The sequence below is a fragment of the Scheffersomyces xylosifermentans genome (assembly GCF_036884685.1).
Source record: "Scheffersomyces xylosifermentans strain CBS 12540 chromosome Unknown RJT20scaffold_3, whole genome shotgun sequence".
NCBI classification, from domain to species: Eukaryota; Fungi; Ascomycota; class Pichiomycetes; order Serinales; family Debaryomycetaceae; genus Scheffersomyces; species Scheffersomyces xylosifermentans.
In genome coordinates this window covers 43,006-64,617 of record NW_027042941.1, presented here as the reverse complement: position 1 = coordinate 64,617, position 21,612 = coordinate 43,006, and the positions used below count along the sequence as shown (strand labels likewise).

At 40.3% G+C, this 21,612-nt stretch overlaps 7 protein-coding genes across 7 annotated transcripts; 1 reads left to right on the top strand and 6 right to left on the bottom strand. All coding sequences in view use genetic code 12, as the record gives it.

Annotated features, from left to right (window-relative positions):
• Positions 1-4: 4 nt before the first annotated feature.
• RJT20DRAFT_105040 (uncharacterized protein) lies at positions 5-1,406 on the bottom strand (the record flags this gene model as incomplete). The annotated part of the gene is made up of 1 exon (XM_064915713.1): positions 5-1,406. The coding sequence occupies one exon, from the start codon at positions 1,404-1,406 to the stop codon at positions 51-53; it is 1,356 nt and encodes a 451-aa protein (XP_064774700.1). The 3' UTR covers positions 5-50.
• A 468-nt stretch (positions 1,407-1,874) lies between these two features.
• Positions 1,875-5,586, bottom strand: SWI1 (Swi1p). The gene has a single exon (XM_064916787.1). It carries the CDS (start codon positions 5,536-5,538, stop codon positions 1,963-1,965), a length of 3,576 nt encoding a protein of 1,191 aa, XP_064774699.1. The 5' UTR covers positions 5,539-5,586; the 3' UTR covers positions 1,875-1,962.
• A 2,717-nt stretch (positions 5,587-8,303) lies between these two features.
• RJT20DRAFT_93949 (Hyphally-regulated cell wall protein) lies at positions 8,304-8,723 on the bottom strand (the record flags this gene model as incomplete). Its single annotated transcript, XM_064921507.1, has 1 exon — positions 8,304-8,723. A coding segment is annotated over one exon (420 nt), but the record flags the coding sequence as incomplete, so codon positions are not given.
• A 2,569-nt stretch (positions 8,724-11,292) lies between these two features.
• Positions 11,293-12,836, bottom strand: MNN10 (alpha-1,6-mannosyltransferase). The gene has a single exon (XM_064919716.1). It carries the CDS (start codon positions 12,726-12,728, stop codon positions 11,646-11,648), a length of 1,083 nt encoding a protein of 360 aa, XP_064774697.1. The 5' UTR covers positions 12,729-12,836; the 3' UTR covers positions 11,293-11,645.
• Positions 12,837-13,862: 1,026 nt separating this feature from the next.
• RJT20DRAFT_126556 (ubiquitin-protein ligase peroxin 10) lies at positions 13,863-15,120 on the bottom strand. The gene is made up of 2 exons (XM_064916786.1): positions 14,974-15,120; positions 13,863-14,885 (listed from the first exon to the last, which is right to left on the bottom strand). The coding sequence occupies exons 1-2, from the start codon at positions 15,023-15,025 to the stop codon at positions 13,963-13,965; spliced, it is 975 nt and encodes a 324-aa protein (XP_064774696.1). The 5' UTR covers positions 15,026-15,120; the 3' UTR covers positions 13,863-13,962.
• A 1,816-nt stretch (positions 15,121-16,936) lies between these two features.
• On the bottom strand, positions 16,937-17,218 carry RJT20DRAFT_144730 (F1F0 ATP synthase subunit e; the record flags this gene model as incomplete). Its single annotated transcript, XM_064918752.1, has 1 exon — positions 16,937-17,218. One exon carries the CDS (start codon positions 17,216-17,218, stop codon positions 16,937-16,939), a length of 282 nt encoding a protein of 93 aa, XP_064774695.1.
• A 2,420-nt stretch (positions 17,219-19,638) lies between these two features.
• PTC7 (type 2C protein phosphatase) lies at positions 19,639-21,124 on the top strand. The gene has a single exon (XM_064919715.1). The coding sequence runs from the start codon at positions 19,667-19,669 to the stop codon at positions 20,825-20,827; it is 1,161 nt and encodes a 386-aa protein (XP_064774694.1). The 5' UTR covers positions 19,639-19,666; the 3' UTR covers positions 20,828-21,124.
• Positions 21,125-21,612: the final 488 nt, after the last annotated feature.

Genomic DNA, 21,612 nt, shown 5'->3' with positions numbered 1-21,612 from the left:
TTGACATTATTGTAGTTTATATATTTGAATAGTACTAGAGCCAGTCCATATTACCAATCAAGGCTCTTGTCAGAACCAGAACCACATTCAACTGAGTCACATATAGCTTCTAACTCTTGAATACTTTGATTCTTGCTATTGCGGCCGACAAAAGCTGGGTTAAGCTGTCGACCTGCCTTTGTCTCTTTCTCAAAGTGAGCCTTAACCATATCACGAACGACACCTTGGTAGTATAATACTCCTCTCTCTTTCTGCGGATGTAAGTAACCAGAGGAATATATACCTTCGTTGAGATTCTTCTGGGTCAATTGACACAAATTAAAATCTTCCAATTCTACCAATTGCAAGAAATCTACAAATTCTTTCTTGCTTTCTTCATCCAAGCCCTTCTTGGTATAAATATCATACTGCAATATAGTGTGAGTTGCACTCAAAGGTAAGACTCTAATAGAATACCACGCTGGTGAATAGCAGTTGACCCCATTACTTGGAAATAAGTAGATCCACAATCCGTTGAACTCTCCCCCTGGGTTGACCTTCTTTTCCACCTTCTTTTCAACTGGAGCAGCCTTCTTTTTGCCGAATCCGAACCAAGAAGATTCCTCATCGGGATCTTTGTTGTCCTCTTCAATCTCCACTTCCTCCCTCACGATTTCAGCGTAATGGCGGCAATATCTACTTTTTGGTACAACTTTATAAGTTTCCATCTTGAAAGCTGTGCTCAATCCGGGGTGAGCAGTAGGGCAATGGTAGCATTCTTGATAGCCATCCATGAGAGTTTTCCAATTGAATTGACCATCTAATTCATATGACATATGATACTCATAGTCATTGAAGTCAAATTCGTTTAATTCAACGTTGAGTCCTTCAAACCATTTGTCAAAAGAGATAAAGTTTTCAGATTCATCACTGTTGAAATTAACGAAGACAAGTCCCTGTTCGGTGGTGTGAGTCTTGATAGGGAACAAAGAGTTCTCTTCCTTTACGAAACCCTCGACATTATCAAAATGTGGAGCCTTGTTCAATTTTCCGTCTGAGTTGTAACTCCACCCATGGTATTTACAACCTAGAATAGTAGAAGACCCCTTTTCCTTTCTTACAACGGGGTATGCTCTGTGTCTGCAAACGTTGTGGAAAGCCTTCAATTTTCCATCTACCTTGGATTTGATGATGAAAAAGTTGATGCCTGCGACGGTATACGAATAGTAATCGCCTGCTTTCTGGAATCTTGAAGCGTGGGTGGTGTACATCCAAGATTTATAGAAAATAGCTCTCTTCTCCAAGTCAAAGATCTTTTCACTAGTCCACCAACTGGCTGGTAGGGTATGTTCTCCTGCCAAAAGAGGACCGTTGGTATCTTCCTTCGGAGGACCCGAAGGCATTTTGGCGAAAGTAGCAGTTGCCATAATTGGAATCTAAGTGTTGTAAATCTCGATACTAACTTACTAAAAGTAATGGTAGTAGTTACTTCCAACGCGTCAGATTATCATAATTGAAGATTCTGCTCTCTTTATAACTATGTTTGCAGCCGTATCTATATGCTTATCTCGGCCATCGTTCGCAACCATTAATTGGAAATAGCTTCCTAATTGGGAAGGAGCGTCCTGGAACCACTGATAAAGCGGAATAATTGGAAGCGAAGATAATGACATATGCCTAATATGCATTGAGGGGATGGTATATATGGGTAAGACTCCCCATCTCGGATAAAATCACTGCAGGGATATTGCATACAAAGAAGGTTTGGTTAAATTTGCTGGGATTCTATGACAACGGTTGGTTACAAAGGACGGTCTTACTATTTACAGTTAAATAATTACTGATATGACAGGAGATCGAAATTGCGTCGAATAGAGAATAAATGGGTCGATTTGAGGAAGTGTATTAGATGGTCTGTATTATGAATTTACGTATATTACAATAATAGTACAAATATTGAGTGAATGGTAGATAAGCAAGACCTCAGAATAGTTCTCGCAAAGAGCGTACTAGACGCACCACTTCCTTGCTCAAGTTGGGGTCGATACTAGGTGCAAGGAAGGTATCCAAAGCCATTATAGCATCGGGCATAACTCTAGAATAGTCGCTTAACTCCTTGATTTCTTCTGATAGAGCCGCGTCTTCATTTGTAACCAAGAGTTCTCTAGCAGTGACAACATTACACACCAATGTGTTGATAACAATAAGTGCCTTGGATAAAACAAGTGTCAAAATTTTGTACTCGTTCGACTCTCTTGCGAATTTTCCTGTTTCCGAAACCAAAGCCACGGTCACTCTGGATAAATTAGCCAAAATCAACTCTTTGTTCCTGAGAAGCCAATAAAGTGATACTTTGTTGGCTGAAGTAGCAAGATCTTCGACGGGAACCATATCTATAAGTAATTTAACTCCAAATAAAGTCTGCGATAAAGTTGGAGCTCTAGTGAAAATAAATTTCGAAAATTCGTAACTATTAGCATCATATGGAACGATGCTCATATATAACTGAAATGCTCTTGTCAACAACTTGCCCGGCTTTCCAGAAGCCTCGTTTCCAGCCAAGTACGATGAAATCAATCTTTTGGTCTCTTCTTGATCCTTACTATTAATTATAAAGGGTTTCGTGTTCTGATACGTTGCTGACGAGCTGATTGTGAGTGTTTCAGTCAAAACAGCGGTGATTAAAGAGCGATTATGCGGCTCACGAACCATCAACTTGGTGAAGGCATCTATACCGAAGGACAAGTATGAGTGAGTATCTAAGTGTGTCTGTAATACTTCATATTCCTTTCCACTCAACTTAGGTCCGAATGAGCTGATTAACACGAAAGACAAAAAAGCCTCCTCCAAACTTTTTAACTCAACGTAGAATGCAATATTGTCCAAAATCAATAAACAGTCTTTCAAAAGGCAGAGTCTTTTTCTATTAAATACGAATTTTTCTGCATTTAGTCCGATGCTCTTCACGATAGCAAAGATAAGCTCTCTCAATGTGCTATTTGCAGCCATAGAGATTTTATTGAAATCAGCAAATGAAATGTTTCTAAGAATCATAGTCACCGTAATTAGCTGATCAACAAGCATTATTTGCTCATCAATAGCGCTCTTGGTTTGAATCTTGCTGAAGTGGTGTTTGTTTTCGTCTTTAAAATTTTGAAGCATTGTTGAATAAACAGGAATGTGGAAGTGAATATCCTCAGTTCTCGTTTCTGTTGAAGACTCAGATGAGCCATCAGAATAGTCATCAGCTGTAAACAAGTCATCAATCTCCATGTCAGAGTCCTCGTCCTCTAATATCTCTCCTGTCAAAGAGTCTACTACGAATTTAATGTCCTCGGCATTTCTTTTGCCTTCCTTGACATACTTTTCAAAAATGTTATCAATTATTGAGTTGGTGGATACTTTTTTGATATCCTGGACGATAAAAGGATCTTCCGCATGTTCGGAGGAGTTTATATTTTTTAATATCTTCAAACCGAGTGCAGCTAGCGAGTCCAATAATTCTAGGCAATCATCAATTCTAAACGTATAGTTAGCATCAGAAGTGGTCACGAGAAGCGAATTCAATGAGTTGAAAACTTCACCGCCATTTGCAGATGTGTAGTTTTTTAATGCCATGACTAAAGCTTGCAAGTTAATAGAACCTAACTCTGGAGCGAATAAGTAAACAGGCTTGGTGATTTCAATTTCGCTGGCAACTTGTGATAACTCCTTGATCGCATAACCACCGTGAGTATCGATGATTTTCCTATAAGGAACATAGTTTTTAATAATGTTAGGGTCTTCCTTTTCAAGTAGAGGTTCTTGAATTGGCTGTTGTTGATTGTAGTACGAATCTTTACGAGAAACCAGAGCACTGTCGGGCGATCCCTGAGAAGAGGCAATGCTTTCTCTCTGGGCAAACTGGGCCTGTTGTATTTGAGCATTTTGAGCCTGAACACGTTGAAGCTTAGCATTGTTGGTAGCAATCTGAGCCTGCGATAATTGAGGACCTGCTTGTGCAGCAGCCTGCTGTTGCTGTTTCTGTGCAAGCTGTTGGGCTTGTTGGGCCTGCTGAGCTTGTTGAGCTTGTTGAGCCTGCTGCCGTTGCTGAAAGAACTGTTGTTGACTTTGATTTTGACCATGCTGGAGTTGGTTCAATTGGGATTGAGGACCTCCCAACGGTTGTTGCTGGTTACCTAATTGTTGCTGATTATTCATCAGAGACTGTCCCACACTACCAGCTCTAGATAATTGCAGATTTTGTAAATATGGTGACTGGACAAAACTTGGAGAATTCTGAGTGGATGGGTTGCTTACCCTCAGCACTTTTCTTTGTTGTGGAGTAGGAGCCTGACTTAGAACAGGACTATGCTGTGACATTACCAGTGGTGTAGGTACGTTATTTCCAATTGCAGGAGATTGGATAGCTCCCGCAGGGGGCGACATGTTTGGAGACTGTTGTGACTGTTGAACTTGTGCTTGCTGCTGTTGAAAGCGATAGAAGACCTGCTTTTGAAATTGTACTCTACGTTGTTGTAAGTCACTGGCACCGTCAGGGGTGCTACTGTGCTGTTCATACGGAAACAAAAAGTTTGCGTAGCAATTTGCGATATCTCTATCAATTCTCTCCCTTTGACCCAAGTCTTGGACGTTTATACCATCATATAATCCCAAACGCTGTCCTATGAGGAACCATGGACTCTGAGGTTGTTGGGGATTAATTGGGGCTTGCACCCATTTTAATAGTTGCTGCGGACCACCCATTTTCTGAGACATGATATGGAAGAAGAATAAATTCACTTTCTTGTTATTAACGACAGGCGAGTGAGAAATAGGAGTTCCACGACGGCTCATGTAGTCATGAAGGGTAGCAAGGAATATCTCTATCTGCATTTGGGCTACTTGACTTTGAGAAGGACGAGCTTGAGCAGCGTTCCCAGGGTTTACCAGATTGTTTGGATTGTTTGGATTGTTGGAGGGCTGGTTCCCTAAGTTTTGCTGCTGCATTACAGGTGGAATGTTCTGTTGGATTGGTCCATTTTGGCGGATCTGTGGAGAAATCATTGTGTTGGCTGGAGTCCCATATGAACTTTGATTGGTAGCGTTGGCGTGCTGAAGGTTAGGAGTTCCTTGCTGAGCTCCTGGTGTTGGAATTTGAGAACGAGAGTTGACACCAGAGTTGTCTTGAAGTCCCAAGTTGGCATTTTTGAGACGCATGGACGCATGGTTTTGAGCTGGTGACATGGTGCTATTCATTAGGTTGAAATTCTGTTGAGCTTGTGGATTATGACCTTGACCTTGGTTCTGATTCTGGTTTGGATTTTGAGGCTGTTGATGCAGATTCTGCTGTTGCTGTTGTTGCTTCAGGACCATTTGCTGCTGTAATATCTGTTGTCTCATTCTCAATAGCTGCTCCTGTTTGTTCTGGTCCAATTGTTGAGGCTGTTGCTGGAACTGTGGTGGACTCTGAGGGTTCTGTTGGTTCTGAACTTGTCTGAGAAACATTTGAGGGCTCATATTTTGAGGATTCTGTCCATGCTGCTGCTGTTGTTGTTGTTGCTGATGCTGCTGGCCCATGAGCTGAGAAAGACCGTAATCAGCCGAGGAATCTCCTCCAGAAGTTGCTCCCCCAGGTTGATGGTTACCACTTAAATGAGGAGATAATTCAGATGTATTAATTGATTGAGTTTGTGAGGGCTGGCGCTGCTGCTGTTGTTGTTGCTGTTGTTGTTTTTGAAGAATTTGCTGCTGTTGCTGTTGCTGGTGGTGGTGGTGTTGTTGTTGTTGTTGTTGTTGTTGTTGTTGTTGTTGTTGTTGTTGTTGTTGTTGTTGTTGTTGTTGCTGCTGGCGCGGTGGTTGGTTCTGGTCAAAGATGTTATTCAAAAAGTCATCTCCTTTCCCCGAATTTCCTCCGTTTCCTCCGTTCAAACCGCCCTGAAACGCATTGTCGTTGAACCAGAAGTTGTCTGACATGATGTGTGCGATTAATTTGACGTCTTTGCTGTGAATAACCCCCTAATTGCACAAGTTGTTACTGGCAACAGTTGGCTGTAAAGTTTTAAATTCTGTGAAAGTTCATTTTTTTTGTGAGGGCGGCTAAATTGAGAATTGGAGCAGGGGACACGACCTTATTTATGGTGAGGACAAACCGATAAACTGCGCGTGTGTTTTGCTGGGGGTAAAGAAGCGCTACCATGGACCATGGAAAAATGGTAGGGGAAAGTGAATGAGTGAACGAGTGTGAGCGAGTGAGTGATGTAAAGAAGTGCTTATGTTAGTGAGATGTAGAGAGTAGATGTAGAGAGTGATTAGTGAGTTGTCAGTGAGATGTTAAAAAGTTTTTATTAAGTTCTAGAGTGTGTTTAGTGAGCTGTCAGTGACTTGTCAGTGACTTGTTGGTGAGTTGTTAGTTAATGAGTCGTATAGAGTGATTAGACGTTAGTACTTAATGCAGTTAGTACACCGTATGAGTTTGGCATACAAGCGAGTTAAAGTGTTAGTGTGTAAGTCACGAGTGACTACTTAGTGCATACTAAGTAACTCAGTTAGAAGTTGGATAGCTAGTGAACCATATACTAGTTGGTTTGATAATTTGTGTGAACAGTAAATAAGTAAATGTGGCGCTACCATGTGGAAGAGTATGTTGCAAAAAAATGCTATGCCAAGGGCAGATACCAGCAAGAATTAATACTACTGGATTGTTGAGTACCTAATGTTGAGCCAGGTGGGAAAATGGTACAGTTGCCGGACAGCTTCAATACCTTAGTGCCATCAATATCAGAAATGGATACAGCTTCGTTAATCTTTGAACTGACGAGTCATGAGTTTATTGTCCAATTATTACGATGGACCCTTTGCTACGCAATGAGATATACTATAATTGATCTTACCAGAGAGACTTCTAAGAGTCGTTTCCAGTATTCTTAAATAATGCTTAATATTAAAGTGGCAAAAATAACGAAATCGAAAATAGAAGAGCGTCAGGAGAAGTTAAAGTTGAAATTATTTAAAAGGGCGTTAAGCATAGTTCAGTCTTTTTAGGACCACGAACTATTAAAGAAATCGAATAATTTATCAAACGAAAATAGAAGCCAAAAAAGCGATGACAACCAAATGTAACAGATGTAATGGAATCAAGGAGTTGGATGTACCTTCGTATGTCTGCACACCCGAGTCGCCACCTAGTCCTAACTGGTCACCGGATTCAGAACCTTCACCTCCGACGCCAGAATCAGCACCAGTACCCGAGTCAGCACTAGAACCAGAGCTAGCTCCAGAGTCAGTACCAGAACCAGTGCCTGAACCAGTGCCACCAATTCCAGAGTCAGGCTTTGCTCCAGACTCAGTACCTGATCCCAAGTCTGAGTTAGTTTCAGAAGTGGCACCATTTGCAGGCGTCTCAGCATCTTGTCCAGAATCTGATCCATGACCAGAGTTGAGGTAAACCCTGATATCAATGTCACAGTCATAGTTTCCGTGAGAGTAACGCAATGACCCTTTGCACATACAATAGTTGAACTCTCTATGAAAGAAGTAGTTGTGTGGAGACTACGTTGAGAATCAACAGTACCAACAACATTTCCTACCACCGTAGAAGCATTACCAGCTTCATTTATAGTAATAAATGTACTGCTATATTCACTTATATCAACATCAATCGTCTTACTGGAAAGAAATGAAGTGGTAGTAAAGCATTCACCTTCAGTATTGGTAGTAACGATAACGACACCACTGTCAGTCTCAACTGATCCATCGTCCTTGGTACATGTGACCGTAGTAGTGTACGACGTTACTGTAGGTACACCAGGGAATAACGAAGTGGTGGTGAACCATTCGCCTTCAGTATCAGTAGTAACGATAACGACACCACTTTCTGTTGTCTCAGCGCCTTCAGCATTTGTTGTCGTAAAGGTGGTAGTATACTCAGTGGCAGCAGGTTCAGCGGTAGCAGGGATTAATGAAGTGGTGGGGATGGCTCTTCAGGATCACTAGTGACAATTACAACTCCTCTTTCTGTTGTTTCTTGTCCATCTTCATCGGTGGTGGTGAATGTAGTAGTATACTCAGTCGCAGTAGGTTCTGGAGGCACTTGAATTACCACGGTGTCAGTACCACCAATTGTGTCTGTTTCAGTTGTAGTCGAAGTAAATGTTTCTAACGAAGTTGACGTAATGGTTGTAGTGGGGTTCGGAACAAAGGCAGGTGCACGAGGGGGAGGAGGACAATCATTACATTGTGCTGGCCGTTCGGCTTGTGGAGGTGGACCAGAATACAAAATTCCACCATTTGCGGTCCACCGGCTCCTGCCGCAACCTCACCAAAAACTGCCATGTCGATACTCATTAACGAAGTATCATATCCCGGCCCAATGTCAATTTGATATGTATAAGACCGGAGATAATGGACAAGATTTCTCCGTCGTAAGAAAAGCTATCTATTTGTGACATAAGCCCAATGACATTGTTATTACCCCAGCCCGCAACATGAAGAGGCACATTTTGATTGTTAGTATCGATTCTCAAACTAGAAGAGGGAGTACTAAGGTAGATTAGTTGCCCCTCTTGGATTGGTATCGTATTAAGATTGCTTGCCTCAAAATTTGAATCATAACCAACATCCCAGGATCCATCTCCTTCCACTATCGAGTTTTGGTCGTAATTATTTTGAAATAAACAAACTGTACCATCATTAGTTATAGTTGAACCATCTCTACCTAAACGTGATGTTCCTCCTCTCCTTGAATTATACTGATAGAGAAATATGTTCCAGAGTTGATGAAGGTTTGTTCAGGATCACACATGGTAGATCCTCCAGTATCACCGATACCTGCGAACCATACCATATTCTCGAAAGAGGCACAATCCAGTTGAATGTGGATCCAGACGTCGCATTTCCATCGTCCAATACAATACATCCGTTGTTTACAACAACGTTTGTGGTAAACATAACATTAACAGTCATGACTGATGCCATATTTTGATTTGTAACGAAAAGTTGACCATCGAATGTAACATCCTGATAAAAATAGTGTATTAGTCCTTTATCTAGTGAAAAGAATACTCCACTGTTAACGATAACATTCTGGGTGAAAGTTATACTATCAGTGCTATCAATTGTGTTTTCACTAATAACCAAATCGTCGGAGCCATTGCCGGCGATAAAAGAAGTAATGTAGCTGTTGCCAGTCTGAATGGCAACCTCATGATTTTGATCTTGTTTGATAAGTTATGATCAAAGATTTGTTTCTATGACAAAACTGATTTATTTATACCTTTATCATTACTCAGTTGAGGTAATTGTGTGCAATCAACCACTGACAACCCGCTTGCAATGGGCCAGTTCAAGGATCTGTTGAATAGAATATTTTCCATTCTGTCATCAAGATGTAGTGGCCCAGCCTCATTTCTTCCGAACTTGCATAACACGGAGATGATTTTGCATCCTAATCTCTCGACAGTACCTAGGAATCTCTTGGGTCAGCTACTTCCTGTGGGCTAATTGAACCAAAAATAGAACAGTTTGAATCCCGAATCTGAGATCTGGCCCAGGATCTTTCCCAGACTCTACAGTGTGTCAGGCTTCTATTTTGCATATCTTGTCTGCCTAATGCAAAAGCAGATACAAAGAATCATCTCAACTTCTGGTGGGCCAACTCTTTGCAACCACAGAAAAAAAGAATAATTTTCCATCTCCAACATGCAGAATTCGGCATGACATAAGCATAAGCTTCCATGAAAAATATAAGCAGCACAATGCCGATCACTTATTATACCTTTAATGTAAGGTAGAAGGATGTGGCTTTGCGGGTAGTTAACTGGGGGGTTAAGGATGTAGAGGTGCAAGGGGTAGGTAAGTAATGATCCTCTTTTGCATTGGAATGTTTTGTGTTTGGTCTGGGGAAGGTGGTCAGTTGTGGCTAGTAAAAGGGATCTGATATTGGTCCTCAACAGTCGCATAGATATCAGTCACAAAGTGCTTGTAGCCATTTTGCAAGTAAAAATACAAAGGACCCATAGCACCTATCCATTGCATTCGATTCATTGCATTTGGGTTTTTTTCACGATGTTCTCACTTCTGTCGCAGTGGTTGATTTCCCTCAGTACTGTCTTAAAACATTCCATTGGGTTTATCACAATGTGCTCACTTCTGTTGCAGTCGTGATTCCAGTCGATGATTTTGAAACATTGAATTGGGTTTATCACAATGTGCTCACATCTGTTGCAGTCGTCGATTCTAGTTGGTTCTATTTTGAAATACCGAAAGCAGGTTCTATTCGGGTATCCAAACCTTAAATCTCGTTCTGAGTCCAAAGAGGAAATCGAGTCTTGGCACAAAAATACAGTGCAAAATCCTAAGGACTTTATTGTCCATATGTCATAGGGACTTCTAATTATTTTTAGTAAAGGCTATTTCACTTCGTACTGTTCCCGGTCATTACAACATGGTTCGATATTTGTATGAGATTTGTACTGTTCTTCTCTATCCGTGTGATTGCAACTAGAAGGTCTTCTGGATCTTGCACCGATCTTATCCTCAAAAATGCAGGGGTAGTCTCAATGAGGCTTATTCTATCCAGGCAACACTCACGAGACATCTCACCGTATTAGGGACTACTTTCAAGGACTACTTATCTGAGATATAATGTCCACACAAGTCCTCCTTGGACAGTCTAACTAAATGTCCTTTTAGTGTAGGGGCAACTAATTGACTTTCGGTTATTGTACAAATCTTTGAGAAGCAGGTGATGTGATAATATTTTTTTATTCCGAACTTAAATGCTTTCTCCTAGTTGTAGAGCAAATAAGGAACTTCTGAGTACCTCCCACAATAGCTCATGCATATATTGGGTAGTTAGGCGAATTCGGGATCGTTCCCAGCATTGATTGCTATAAAGTGTGTGAAGGAAAAGAAATATCATGGAACTTGTTGCATATAGTACTGCTTCCAGAATGGGTCCACTCTGCAGGGTCAATGACATTTCAGTGCATTTGCATTAATTAGTATATCTCTTAGAGATTTTTAATAGAACACTTGGAGGGAGCAAATCTTGATTTGGGCAAGCCGTAATAAATCCGAGGATCTAAAGAGCTTGGAAGTAAATTTAAAGCAGTGTAGAATTAACAGCAACTAGTAGTATATGCCATTTATTCTAAAAAGAGACTCCAAAGTGGAACATGAACATATGGTTTCATGGGGTTGCAGTGGACTGTCTTCTTAAGACCTTGAGACCATCCGAACCGTTGTGTGTTAGTGACCTTGCTAAGAGTGGTAACCATTGTTCACCAAAATAATCAGATGGAATCTGAGAATGTGCTTAGATGCGAGCTGCAATTGACGTATGTGCGAAATGAAAAAGGATATCTCAGTGCAGCAAATATTATAAAATCAATAAAGGGATGTCATTAGTTCTAAGATGAGTCTTCTGCATGACCGGCTTTGTACTTCCTTTCAGAAGCTACATCTCTTCATTGTAGGTAGTCCAATCAAAGTCTGAGATAATTTTGGACATTCTACAGTAATAGTTGTTACTTGACGTCTCTACAGGGCAGACTGAAAAATATTTGACAACAATGTGACACTCAGTGACACATGCCAACACTGAAATTCTTTTCATGTGACGGTTGTGTATTACAGGACAAAGTTCTTTATCTACTTGGCTTGAAATTGCTGTTTAATTCAGTCATTCACCAGAGATGCCACCACTTTTTGTGCAATTTCTTGCCCAACGCCTTGTAATGCTCCATCTCCCCCCAGCAGTCTCTTCCCCATTCACATCCAGCCATATTAATCACAAAATCGTGGTCCTGGAAGAAAAATTGAGGATCATCTGCGCTGTCCGAACAAGCTCCTGGTGGAAAAGCATTGATTTTACGCAATGGCAAAAACCCAATTCTTTCTCTTATCCAAGCTTGTGTCGTATATAATGTTTCTAAAGCGTCCTGTTCTTTGTGCTCCCATTGCATGTGCATCTGCTCGTACATGGCAGGATCCCACCAGATGTCCAATAACATCTCGGACCAACTTGAACGTCTCAAGAGGAAAGAGCCCAAATTGAAACCACCACAGTCTTGGGTAATAATCATGTCAATAGGCAGCGTGTAATCTACATATGGAAGATCTGTAGATACTCTAAGCGGATTGAAGGTATCGAGAGTTCTATAAGTAGCGTTTTCCAAGTTATTTAAAAAATGCTGTTCTAATGGTATTTGAGGTTCCATGATATAGGTATGCAAGTCTAGCCACCAGAACCACTCTGTTTCTGGGAACTGTCTCATGGTTTGTTTTAAAATATCCACCTTTTCCCAGGATTCCCTCCATTCGTGTGAATAACGTTTCTTGATGGTCATATCTTTGATGGTGAGTCCATAACCATGAGTTTTTGCGTAATGCTTCTTGTTTGCAATCGAAGAACGCTCCACAGACCATTCTTGCGGTGATTTCCATTTGAGAACACCTCCACCTTCATTAGCTGCCAAGATTATCACCACGTTGGGACTAGCTGTTCTGAAATGTGGAATTAATGGTACGTTGGTGAAGAGTGAGAGACACACAAGAGTGATCACACCCAACAAGATTTTCTTGTGACGAATGGCAAAGCCCATAAATTGAGACGACGCTGACCCTACTACATAGTTGACTTTCCAAACCAATGAGTTCTTGCTTTTTGGTTTAAGAGGCTCGTCCTTGTGACTGGCTGCTGTCAACTCTCCGTCTTCTAAGGTCTCATCTCCAGTTCTAGCATACGAAAAACGCTTGTTTGACGACATTGTGCAAACGACCTGGTTCCTGGCTTGTTTCTGAACGTTCAATACCGTCTCTTTACACGAGAAATGCCTTGTTTTAACAGAAGAACATCCAACAAGATAACACTAAAAAGGCGTCTTTTGATTGAAATCGTAAATTTGGTGTATGTTGATGTTGTCTGCAAGATTTGAGCGTCTGTTGGAGGAAATATATGTTGATTACATAATCATTGAAATAAGGCTACCCGTTTGTGGTATTGTATTGGTATTGGGTGTAAGATAGTAGTTTATTGGGGTAAAAAATGGGTGTTTTAAGTGTAGTAGTGGATTCGGAGTGGTTTCCAAGGATGAGTCTTCTGGTTTTTTTGGTTTTTACTGAATCAGAGGAAATAAAAGTGCCTCCTTCATCTACGTATCTTGTGGTAAGTTTGTAGTGTTGGCATTGATGGGTTCTCTATTCTTCGAGTCGCTGATTATGTCAGCAAAAGAAGTAAACTCGGTAGAAATAACGGACTGCATGTGGATTGGTATTTTTTTGCAAATTGTCAGGTAGTCAGTTGTGATTATGTAAGCGTATTATAATGAATGGTCTAATTTGCTTATTATGTAAGCCGTGTTCAAAATAGGAACTATGGTATCTTCATGGTAAAGGGTTTTGGTTGAAAATCCTTATTGGTTAAAGGATCAGAGTTTTGTAATGTGATGCTATAAAGGTTTTCAAGGGAATTGGGAAGGTTAGGTTTTGTATATTTGTATTTTTTGTATTTTTTGTATTTTTTTTTGGAGGAATTTGTTTTGTAGACTTGAACTTTGGACTTTTGAAGTGAAGCTTCCTTTGTCTGGATAATAAATGGAGAATGGAATGACTTCTACTTCATTGTATTAATTTTTACTTTATGTCTTCTACATTTCAAAGTTTATAAATAACTCTAATTTCGAAACAAATTGAGGATATTCGACGTCTATTTACCTGAGCTCGTTACCTAACCTTTTCGTTTATCATTGAGGGCCTCCATGTTTTTTGCACCCAAACACTTTACCAAGTTCAGTGAAAGTGTTGTTGAATTTTTGCACGGATTATGTTCTTGTCATCGGCTTAAAGAACCTTGGGATCTTTTTGAATAATATAATATCTACATCTACCTACTTTTAAGATTGTATCGTTCGTCAACCCATAACATTCATTACGCATATAATATATATACTGACTCCTAGAATTACACACCCATACTACTTAAGCGTTTTTCATACAACGAATCTACCTCAAAGGTAATAAATTCTGCTCCAAGCACAGCTGTCTACACAATGGACACTCCGGGTGTTCCCTAACCCAATCAACTATGCAATCCCAGCAAAAGAGATGGCCACAATTAGCAGCTGAAGGATTGGTCATCGGTGACAAACACAACATGCATGAGCGAGAGTTTTCTGGTAAGTACGGCAACTGCTGCGGGTCAGATAAGTCTACTACTATCTTATTGCCATAATCTTTGTTGACTTCCCTCAAAGTATCAATTTCTGAAATTTGTTGAGGATCTTGTGGAGACTCTACTTCGCCCTCCTTACGTGCAGATGCAGTAGCTAATTCGTCATTGTATGTTTTCAACTTCATCAACCCCTTGACGGCAAATTGTAACAAGATTATTATACCCAAAAGTGAATAGTTTCCGGCTCTATTAAATTTGGAAGGATCTTTATTGTGGCCAAAGGCGTATCTTAATCCAAAAATACGTTTGGATAATGAGTAGAATTCTCCTTGAAAATAGAAAATAGCTATGTGGAGGTTCATGAGCGTATCTAATACCTTGGTGTAAGATGACAATAACTTTGTTATGACACTTCTTGTGTCTTTGCCGTCTTCATCGAGCAGAGGCTTGAGTTTCCTTATCAATTTTGTCACCAAGTATGGTAGTAATGCATACGAGAGAATAAATCCTATTCTCGGGAGTAATTTAGGAAGTTTCTTACCGGTTCGATTGACATATATCAAATCGACGTACTCCTCTCCCAATGTCCTAGCGCCGATCAATGTTGTGAGGGCCAAGTAGGCTGATTTGGCGAAAACGGTAATTTCCTCGGGGTAAGTATTTACAAACCGCTGCCCTTTAAGCATCTGGAGTACATCCTGGACTTGAGTTCGATAAGACGACTCGAAATAAGCATCTTTCTGATGAGCACGGACTTTTCACGTTAGTAATCTGAATGAGTAAAGGCTATAGAGAGCGTCCTTCAATGGCGATTTCGCTGAAAAACTACAACTGTAACATACCTATTGTCGCAGCATCTGCAAATGGCAATGCCCGGTCGTTGACAACTGACATGGCGCTGGTTGAAGAAGAATAAACGTTATGATCTCTACAGCAAAAGAACGATTTTTGTGGGGCACCAAAAATGTTCTTTGATGGGAGAAGCCGAGGGACGTAAAATGTGGTCACGTGATGATATAGATATATAAGGTGCAGTATGGTGGTTGAGCTCAGTGTCAATTGATTATGTAAGATGTGAGATGTAAGATGTGAGACATGTCTGTATACCATCGAGTTGCAACTGTTGTAGTTTTCAAAAAAAATGTTAGTAGAGTTGGGTGAAGTACTGAGTAGAGTTACGGAGTGGTTAGGATAACGATTCTTCAGTAGATGTGAGGAATAGGAAGCTTCTATATATATATATATATTAAAGAGGTAGTTTCGTTGTATGAATGTGATTCCCGTTGAGGAGGAATTTGTAGTCCTATAACTGGCAAATAGGGCTTTCGTCTGATTTGTCTGTGTCTTTTTTTCCCCATTGTCCTATTGCCTCCTTCAATATAGAGACATTCAGTTATACATATATAAGCATACATACATACATATATGTATATCGAGATATATAGAAGATAATCGTATCAATGATACAGTACAGTAGACCAACTCCCTTGAAATGGAAGCAGAATGGGTTACGTAATAAATTCTGGAGAAGGATTAAAAAAACTCCAGCACTGCAGATAACATGGTTCACTTTATATGTGCAACTGTGAGTATATGCAGTTGCTGCAAATTGGTGTTTGTTAGTAAGTATTCCTAGAAGTAGTGGGATAGTATGAAAGGAAGAAAGCTTGATAAGGTACTCATTAGTATATGAGGGAGGAATTGTTGTGTGACAGGTGAGATTTGTGGAAGTGGTGAAAAAAAGCATAAAAGAATGTGTTGAATAATGAAGAGAGCCTGGGCATTAGTGTGAGCTGTTAGAAGATAATTCATATAGTTCATTCATTTGAGGTGTGGTGAAGACTTTGCCGAAATCTTAGCATTCTCTTAGTATTCCAGGCAGACAGAGTCAGAAATAGTAAGCAAAATTAAGATAGTAAGAGTTTGTAAAATAGAGTATGTAGGTAGGACCAGTCAAATAGATTTCATTCCAACTGATAAAGAGGTACTCCTTAGATAACCATCATTAGACTTGCAATCAAGAAAGCATACTGGTTCTTTTGACTTATAAGGAGTACTACAAAGGCTCATGTCCATAATTGGCTGAATCTCAAATATATATGAAGAGAAAGATAAATAGAAGAGAATTTCATAATGTTTCATTTAAATATTTGTGATCACCAATTCCTCGAGATTGCAGTTGGTTGACATTGAAAAGAATAACCATGTAATGAAATACTTCAATGGCAAAGTCTGGTTCATAAGCAAGGAATTGCACAATCCAAATGTCCCACAATACAATGTCCAAGCAAATATTTCCAAATCTATTGCAAAAGCTCCCCTCTACGTATACTACACAGTTACAATTCTATGGTGACAATGTCGATTATATACACATTACCTAAGTAAAGCAAACGAAGTAAATGGAACGAGAGTCGCTCCGATATGGACGGATAAACCGCGATTCTTTTATGAATAGATGCCGACGGAGAACTGGATAGCCCTCCGCACCAATTCTAATAAATTAACAGGGTGGAGAAGATGATGATGAAGATGTGAATAAAGTATGAAATAGAAATGACCAATTGTAGACATGTGGTAGCAGCTGCTATATTTTAGTGTATCGGAAGGAGACTAGCGAGCTAATTCCATCTCTATGGAAGTACATTGAATAATAATACGGGAATTTCAACTCAAAAAGACGAACAACGAAAACAATCATACAACCATTGCAAGCCAGATGCAAACCAGCATTAATTATAGTAGGAAAAGCGGCGATTCTCTAGTGCAGCTGATGCCACTGGGGTCTTTTACAGATCAATTCATCTAATCCAACTTCTGGATCAAGGACTCCAAGGCGCTGCCGATGTCCAAGTTAGGGTCTTCCCAGTTGATAGAACCAGCGGCAGCTGGGGTAACAGGCTCCTTGGATGGGTTCAACTTGGCGTATTCAGCCTTGGCTTGCTTAATCAACTTCTCTTCGGATTTCCATTGGGAAGCAGCCTTCTTCTCGGCCACTGCGCTCTCCAATGAGTATCTGTGGACGGCACCGTAGACGATACCGGCACCCAAAAGGGAGTATCTCAAGACGTTGAAGTTGACGGACATTGTGGTGTTGGTGCAGATGTGGGAGTGATGGGTTCGGGTTGGCGAGAAGAGTCTACCGGTGGATTAACTGAGGTTGCAACGGTGATTATGGTGAGTTTTCAAAGGGAACGGTTTTGATTTTTTTTCATTCCGCATTTGGCGCCTGCCTACAAGCTGTGATTGGCCGGTTGGAGAGTGAGGGTGGGTATTGCGGTGTGGGTGTGGTTGAGGGAAGGAAAGAATGGAAGAGTGGAAGAGTGAGTGTGTGAGGCAGTAAAAGAGAGAGAGTAAAAGAGTGTGAGAGTGTGTGTGTGGGAAGAATGACAGTGAGAGAATGTGAGTGTTAGTTAGACTGAGAGACTGAGAGATCAGCTTCTATTGAGGCGTGGGTTTAGACAGTGGGAATAGAAGTGTTTGTGTGTGTGTGAGTACAGTGTTATTCCGTCGAGTCAATGTGTGAATGTTAGAGTGTGTGAGTGTTAGTTAGTCTGTATGTGTTAGTTTGTCTGTATGTGTTAGTTTGTCTGTATGTGTTAGTTTGTCTGTATGTAGTTATTGAATGAGTTAGTGAGTGCGTATTTAGTGTGTTAGTGAATATGTTAGTGAGTGAGTGCGTGTGGTAGTTAGTGGATATGTAGTTAGTGAGTGTGTAGTTAGTGAGTGTGTAGTTAGTGAGTGTGTAGTTAGTGAGTGAGTTACTTCTGTTTGTGATTGAATAGTGGGTGTGAGTGAATAGTGAGTGTGAGTGAATAGTGAGTGTGAGTGTGAGTTGATGATGTTGAGGAGTGTGAATATGCGTGAGTTAATATTAGTGTGCTTAGTATGTTAATAAAGAATCGATTGAAGTTAGTTAGTATGAAAAATAAAGTGTGACTTAATACTATGAGTAAATAAACTATGACTTATGAAGTATGACTAAACACTATGAGCTTGAGTTTATTAGTATGAGTTAATAAACTATGACTTAGAGTTAATATTAGTGTCAGTGAATGTTAGTTTGAGTGAATGCTAGTGTGAATTATATTAATGAATTAATGTTAATGAGTAAATGTTAATGAGTTATTATACTGTGAGTTAATATGCCTTTAGAGTCAGATATAGTTTGTTCGAGTGTATTGGAGATTGTTTAACCTAGTGTGATGAAAAGGTGCATGCTACTATGTCTATTACTGTCTACCTATATGAGGTAATGTCTGTTTCATGGCCCTAATGTGCTTCGTATGTGTGGGTATACCTGATAAGTTATTAATCTTTGATCAAGGGCTTCTTGTCGAATCCGCTGCTTCTTTCCCGCTTACCTTTGATTTCATTGGCAACTTCTCATTCTCACTACCTCTACCCCCTCCACACGTTCTATTTCAAAATGGCTTCTTCTCACACTCTCTGCTCATTACTACGATCACGCATTTACTACCTCCACACATTTAATATCAATGCCTTCTTCTCAAACTAACTACCTCTACCCCACCAAACATTAATATCATAATTTCTGCTCATTTTCCATCTCTTTCTCTTCATATTCCCCTTCCCTTCCCCTGGCTAAAGTTCTCGCTAAACTCTCTCGCTAAAAAAAAAGAAATCGGCTGCGAATATCTCATTAAATCGGTTGATTTGCAACGATCTCGTCTCTGTTCACTCTTCGCAGTCAGCGATTCGCTTGTTCGGCAGTCTACGATTCGCTTGATTCCGCAGCCATCTCATATCTTTTATTACTGACATATCTTCTATTATTAGCATATCTTCTATTATTAACTATCTTCTATTATTAAAATATCTTCCATTATTAACATATCTTCTATTATTGACATATCTTCTATTATTTACACACATACAGAAATATATATATATACATAGTTATGTACATACATATACATATATAGCATATATATCATGACATTCATTACTTCACCTTACATCTTTACCTCGGCTTCTATTTATATAATAATATCCATCATCACATCCAAATCTTGCCTAATAACAGCCCACCTCATCATTCATCTTCCCATCTCTCTTCTTTCTTCCTCTTCTCTATCATTATTCGTGCGATGAATTTCTTTTTTAAAGACCCACCTCTCACTTTCCGCAGCCAAATTCTTCTCTCGTACTTCTCATACTTCTCATACTTATCATAGTTCTCATTACTTCGAACCCAATCCATTCACACCAATTTCTCATGAAAAGTCCCAAAAAAAGTAAGATCTCAATCTCAACCCCATACTTCCAACCCCATTCACCCTTAAACTCCCCACCTCACCATCAAATCCACTTTCCCTACAATAATCCACTTCCCCCAATTACTACACCTTAATATACATCTCTCTAATGTATCAATCTCGTCTATATGCAATACCCACTTCCTCTTCCTTCTCCTCTATATGCACACCACCCATACACCTAACAATTTGCATCGATTCTGCTACCAAAAACTGTAGACATCCGATGTTTCTTTAGGGTTCTTCTCCGTGTAGTATGGCCAATAGAAGGGCGCTTGCATTGTATATCGTGATAGTGCTAGTTTCCATGTTGTTCTCGTTTGTCGCCAAGCGCGGAATCCCCACGGTGGCTAGAAATGGAGCAGTGATAGGCTCAGTATCGCTGGCAGGAACAAGAACCATCGCTAGACGGTCTTTCAGCTTCTCATCGTCGTCTTGGTCGCCAAAGTCCACGGGAGGCTCGTCCAAATCGTTCACAACGGCCACCGGTGCGGCTGCCAGCGCCAGTGCTGCTGCCGCCGCTACAAACTACGACAATGCATTGACTTCGGTGTTGCACTATGAAGTCGCCGTAGCATATCAACCAAAGGACAGAGAAGAGTCCAATTTATTCAAGAAGAAACACAACAAACCAAGTCCAGCATTGGAATCGCCTTCTGGTGAGGATAATCTATTTGTGTCGAAGGAGTTGGGTCAGGGATATTTGGCTGTTGGTGTGGCCGATGGTGTAGGAGGATGGTCCGAAGCGGGTTACGATTCTTCTGCCATTTCCAGAGAATTGTGTGCGTCGTTTAGAGCCAAATTCGAGGCCAGTGAGGACCTTGCTAACGTAACGCCAAAGCAATTGCTTCTGAAGGCATTTGAGGAGATTACACATTCGCCAAAGGTTGAAATCGGAGGAACTACTGCCTGTTTCGGTATATTAACTCCCGACAAGAAGCTCAAAGTGTCTAATTTGGGAGATTCGTGGTGTGGATTATTCAGAGATTATCAATTAATCAATGAATCTCACTTCCAGACTCACAATTTCAATACCCCTTACCAATTGGCGAAGATTCCTAAACAGATTGTCAGGCAGGCGGAATTGGAGGGAAGAAGATACATTATCGACTCGCCTGAATTGGCCGACGAATACGTCTGGGACTTGCAAAGTGGCGATGTGATCATGTTTGCCACCGATGGTGTGACAGATAATGTGATTCCAAAGGATATAGAGATCTTCTTGAAGGACCAATTGGATGAGAAATCGAACAAGTTGGATGAAGTAGCTCAGTTATTTGTGAAGGAGGTAGTCAAGGTTTCGAAAGATACCAACTTCCCTAGTGCGTTTGCCCAGGAGTTATCGAGATTGACAGGCCAGAAGTACTTAGGAGGAAAGGAAGACGACATTACCGTAGTGTTGGTGAAGGTCAAGTAAAAAGCGATAAAATACAGAGGAAATTGAACGAATAAAAAAAGAAAGAGAAAGCATAGAAGATTGAAGAAGATGCAAAAGGAGTGAGTTACTGAATTATTACGGTATCATGATTGCTCGAGGAATAGTGTAAAGCCTGAAACCGACACTACGTTGTACAATAATATTTATCAAGTGTATAATAGAATAATAAAAGCCGTTGTCTTGACATCAAGTGAGCTAAAGTGAAGATGGTGATGAACGGAAGGAAGAGACTTTAAATTTCCAGTGAAGCTTGCCTAGTGGTGTTAGCGTCGAGGAGTCTTTGTTAGAAGACTGTTATTCTAGAATTGCTGGTGAGTTTTACTCATTTCAATAGAGATGGTTCTAAGAGAGTTGCATTAAAAGGAATTATTCCATTAAAGGACTCATTAGTCTTCCATTAACATTAAATAGAAGTCAATTTAGAGGAAGTTGCAAAGTCAATTGAAATTGGATTATTGCAAACGTTAGGGTCTCTGTCAGTGTGTCTGTTTCAGTGTCGCTGTTTCAGTGTCTATCTCTTTTTCAATAGAAATGCCTTTAAGAGACTTCCATTGGATAATCCTCTCTATGTGATGGAATGTCTCTCTCTCTTTCTACATCCTCTATCCATGAGTAAGGAACCACCTCCAGTGCCTAAGAAAGTTGTACTCTTTTTGGAGACCATTGCTAATCTACTTTTCTACTATTCTACCATTGTACTACTTTACCGTTCTACAACTCTACTCTTCTCTTCTATTCTTACTACTCTTCTCTACTATTCTACC